Here is a 4,912-nt window from a genome sequence, read left to right as displayed (position 1 = left end):
CTTTTTCTCATAGAACAAGGTCAGATGGTCAAAATTATTTTAACAATTCCAACTTACGTACCCTGCCTTTAATATCAGAATGTGATGTTAAATGTTCTACATTATCATGCATTCATACCACATAAATTGGTCTTTCTTCACCACAGATATCATTTTCATCTTATGGTGGCAAACAGGGCATCTCAGCTTCTTCTTTAGAAGGTGTTTCTTTTGCAGCCATTTAATCAGCCTCAGAGTCTTCTTTTTAGTTTGTTTTCCCTCTGTATGAGTGCACAACTTCATCCCAAGAGGCATTCTAGTAGGAAAAATTATAGATTTATTTAATTATATTATTACATTGAAATACTGGTATCTTCAGAATGTCATAGGTAAAAAAAGGTCACTGATATAGCAACAGATCAAGTCTTTGTATAATTCTTGAAGCATTCTTTGAAATGTCAAGGAAAAATGTAAAACCATTAATTTGACCAAAAAATTCAACACACAAAAAAAAATCAAGATATAAACATTTCTAGTTCCAGTTTATTTTACTTACTTAAAAAACACAGCACATACAGTTACAAACTGTATTGCCTCTGCAATCTATTTGTGTTGTTTTTTTTTCTTTTTACAATACACAGCTCAACAGGAAGTAACACTTGCTAAATAAAAACCTGAATTTATAATTATGTTGACTTACTAAGAATGACCAAAAAAAGAAAGATAAATGGGTTTTTAATAAATATGTTAATTATCATTATTTATGACTACTCTTCCCTGCAAGCGAACTTGTAAATGCTGATAATTTTCAAAGAAAAATGTAAAAATGGCTAACACAACAGGAACAAGAATATTTAGTTAAGTTAATACAAAACATGCTACATTTACACAAAACATTTTCATTCTTAAAAATGATTTTTCTTCATCAGCTAAAGTAATATTTAAAAGTGAATTATAATTAAAAGAAAAACCCTGCATACAAAAAATAAAACAATTTGCTCACCTCTTATAGTGTATTGGACTCAGTTATGAAGCGTTTCCCGCTGGATTTTTAGGTTGCATATGAAAACTAGCCATCGTCGCGCCAAAGGGAATAAAACGAAAATTAGCCATACAGAGATGAGCTTAGTGCAAACATCCAATCACAGTGAATCTTAATACGGAAGTCCCTCCCATCGGTGTGCGTCGGAGCTGAGGTGGATCCACCAGTCAAACCGACACGGACTGACGCTAGCTAGCTACGGCAGCGCCATGGATGGACCTGAAGAGAAAGATTCCTGTTCCACTGCGACACTTGCGGTCAGCACGCGTTCAAAGAAAAACAAAAAGCAGCGACTGGATAACGTTAACACTAAACCAACGCTGTCAGCAGAGAAACGTGATGGTGAGGAATGTTTTAATGCTAACAATGAACCATTTGGCTGCTACAGTGCCTAGCTATCTCTGGTACTATTAATTATTACGAAAGTGAAACCTCACAAAGTTTTATATTTTTTAATAGTTAGTAAATGTATATACATTTATATCATTATGAATAACCCCAGTGTGGTAACATGGAGGAATAATTTATTTTGTTCTGGAAGTGTCTGCTCTACAACAGGTGTTTGTCTCAGAACTTTTTTTACATTTGTATTGTTACCATTTAAAGTAGATATTTTTGTTTCTGCTGTCATTTAGTTTGCCTAGTTTAGATTAGAGATTCTGCTACTGTTGTTAATGTGTGTCTAAATTTTGTTTTTTTTAGATACTTCTTCTGGCCTTGCCCCTACTGCAACTGTGCTTCTTAATAAGGAGAGACAGGAAGTTGCTTTTCTTAAGGAGAAGCTGGAGTGGCAAAAGATGAGAATTGAAGAACTGGAAGGAGAGAGGGATTTCCTCCGAAGTCAGCTATCATCTCTGTCAAGTATGACATTAAACTAGTTTCATAAACATTGTTTAATTTTAGATTATTGTGATAAAAATCAGATAATTTATAAATATACATGAAGATCCCTTATTGTCACTGTGTTGATAAAAAAATAGTTACTCTTTGGTGTTATGCCAGTTAACTCTTAAAAATAACTTGTTCTAATTGGGTTTAAACCTATTGATTAATTAATTGGCATGTATTATGCCATTACCTATTATCTGTTTATTATCTGTTTTCTTACAGTTGTCTGTGCTCTCACGAATAAATACATTTTCATTTACATACTTTAATAATTAATTTAAAATACACATTTCGACATCAAAGTGTTCATTTAGATGGTTTGTAGTTGTGCCACTTTATCTCTTAGTACCAGCAACTTAGTTTTCCCCTTTTTCTCCTTTAAACACCACGGTAATAGGTAATTACTGCCAATTATTGACATTTAATGTTGTATTGGACAACAACACTCAGTCATTATACTGTTTTATTATTCTATAGTCTACAAAAATTAGATTTGCCCAGCCACATGTATATTATTTCACTCAGAAGGGTGCATCATTCTCATTCTGTCAAAGCACATAAGCTGACAAAATCATCCATTGTGTAATGAAATGAAATTGGCAGCTACTTTGCATGTTTGTTTCACTCTGTGTTACCTGATATGTGTTAAAAAAAATTCTAAATTCATCCATTTTTTTCTGCAGCGCAACCTAAAGACGAACCATTAAATGATACGTTTATCAACAATCCTTCTGAAAACTTGGATTCATCTTCCACATCTTCATCTGCATCATCTGAGTGGTCATCCTCATCCTCATCTTCACCCCCAAAGAAGCAAAAGCGCAAATTCAAAAACAAGCATTCAAAAGCCAAGAAATACAAGAAGGAGGAAAAGAAGTTCCGGCAGCGTGGTGAGCAAAATACTTATATTCAGAAGATATGTAGCCTGGCCTGCCAGACTCCTCCTCTGTTGAATTCTGCACAGAGAAAGAGTCTGGTAACTCTCCTATGTAAATAACCCCACCCAAATGAAAATGCTAACCAAACCAATCATCACTGAGCAGCGTATGTCACACACACAGTGAAGCTCAAATTCTCATAAACAATTATGTCTGAAGCGGAGTTCACCGCGGCTCTTTCCTCTGTTGTAAATGACTTGGACATGTCTTTGAAACCACAACAAGAACCGCTAAAAATCTTTCTTCTAAAGAAAGATGTTTGCGCCATTACCAGGTTCCATTTTTTACTACAGCTAAAAAAACTACTGCGTCACATGGTACAGTTGGCATTTCCACTTTTTTTTTTTTTTGATTGGTCATTTTTGAGCTGGCTAATCCCGCCCCTCATGTGCCTCTCTGCCTGTGAGTTACCAGACTCTCTGTGCAGAAGTCTAGTCTGGCAGGCCAGGCTAGAAGATATGTTCTTTGGAGATAAAATTACCATTTAAACATTTTCTTCAAACTACATTGTATTTGACACCAAACTTGAATATAAGGTTTGGACTGATGCGCATTTTTAGAAATGCATACACACACACACACACACACACACACGTATATGCATGTGTGTGTGTAAATTATAGTAACAGATTGTATTGTGTGCCATGAGCATTTGTTTCTAACAGTTTTCTTTGTTTTAATTTGATTCTCAGTCCGAACACCAAGTGAGATTGTGCAGAGATACAAGTCCCTCCTCAAGACATTTCCAAAGATGAAGACCTTGTCCAAAGCTTTTCAGAAGCATGGGATTGACAGAAACACAGTTGTGTCCACGGCATCAGTTGCTGAGCTCGCTATCGCAGCTCCTCTTGTTTACCAGGAGCTGATCTCCAACAAGCCCAGTGGAGAGACGGTACTCCATTTTGCTAAGCGATGTGAGGAAGAGATTCAAAGCAATGATGAAGTGAAAAACAAAATAGAAAGCATGAAGGCTGATGGATCTTTGCTTCCAATTCGAAGAGGCAAGTCTGTCTGAAAGCCTACTCAGTTATCTGACTTGTTCTGTTTCAGCATATTTAGCTATAGAACAGATGTGTGTGAAACTGGTAATTTTTTAACGATCTGTTCAGTTATGTGTTCAGTTTCCACGCAACAAAGATTTTTCTTGTCATTTTTGTTTAGAAGGTTTTGTCTGTCCTAAGTGTAACCAAAACAACTGCACATGTTAAGATAGAGTATTGTCTAATGTTATAAGGCAGCTTGTTATACTTTTCATAGTAAGGCCCCTAGTCTTCAAAAAGTTTACTGGTTATAAATAATTGTTAACTAGTTTCATACTAAAAAAGTTTCATTTTACATTTAAAAATGTTTAAGAGTCATTAATAAACACTGATATGTTTTATACTTTACAATAAGGCTCCCTTTTGTAATTATAAATGTTTATTAACTATTAATAAATAAAGACATATTTTACACTTTACAATAAGGCTCTAGTTTGTATTTATAAATGTTTATTAATCATTAATAAATAAAGACATGTTTTACACTTTACAATAAGGCTCCAGTTTGTATTTATAAATGTTTATTAATCATTAATAAATAAAGACATGTTTTACACTTTACAATAAGGCTCCAGTTTGTATTTATAAATGTTTATTAACTATTAATGAATAAAGACATATTTTACACTTTACAATAAGCCTCCCTTTAATCATTGTATTTATAATGCAGTTATAAGGTACATTATTAGTTGCCCAAAACCTTGTTTACAAATGCTAATAGTGCTTAAAAGGTAGTTTCTTAGTTTGAAATGTTTAATATATGAAGTCTAGATAAAGTACATAAGTCAACAGATTTGGTTCACTATTTGGCAAGAAACTAGTAAGTTTAGTGTCTTTTTCACCCTTAATTAATGCATAATAAATGTTTATTAGTCATATATAAGGCATTATAGATTGATTAATAAGACATTTATAAACCATTTATTAGCCATTTATAAGGGAGCCTTATTGTAAAGTGGTACCAATGGGTCTTACTGAGGGCCTCCAGGAGAGAAGCCCAAGCAAGACGCGCCCCGAGGAGCGTC

At 34.1% G+C, this 4,912-nt stretch overlaps 1 protein-coding gene across 1 annotated transcript; it reads left to right on the top strand.

Annotated features, from left to right (window-relative positions):
- The first annotated feature begins 484 nt into the window (after positions 1 to 484).
- Positions 485 to 4,296, top strand: LOC139070648 (coiled-coil domain-containing protein 106-like). The gene is made up of 3 exons (XM_070553296.1): positions 485 to 1,882; positions 2,593 to 2,799; positions 3,540 to 4,296. The coding sequence occupies exons 1-3, from the start codon at positions 1,819 to 1,821 to the stop codon at positions 3,860 to 3,862; spliced, it is 594 nt and encodes a 197-aa protein (XP_070409397.1). The 5' UTR covers positions 485 to 1,818; the 3' UTR covers positions 3,863 to 4,296.
- Positions 4,297 to 4,912: the final 616 nt, after the last annotated feature.

Source organism: Nothobranchius furzeri, chromosome 7 (assembly GCF_043380555.1).
Source record: "Nothobranchius furzeri strain GRZ-AD chromosome 7, NfurGRZ-RIMD1, whole genome shotgun sequence".
In the NCBI taxonomy this organism is placed as follows: Eukaryota; Metazoa; Chordata; class Actinopteri; order Cyprinodontiformes; family Nothobranchiidae; genus Nothobranchius; species Nothobranchius furzeri.
This window is presented reverse-complemented; position numbering and strand designations above follow the sequence as displayed.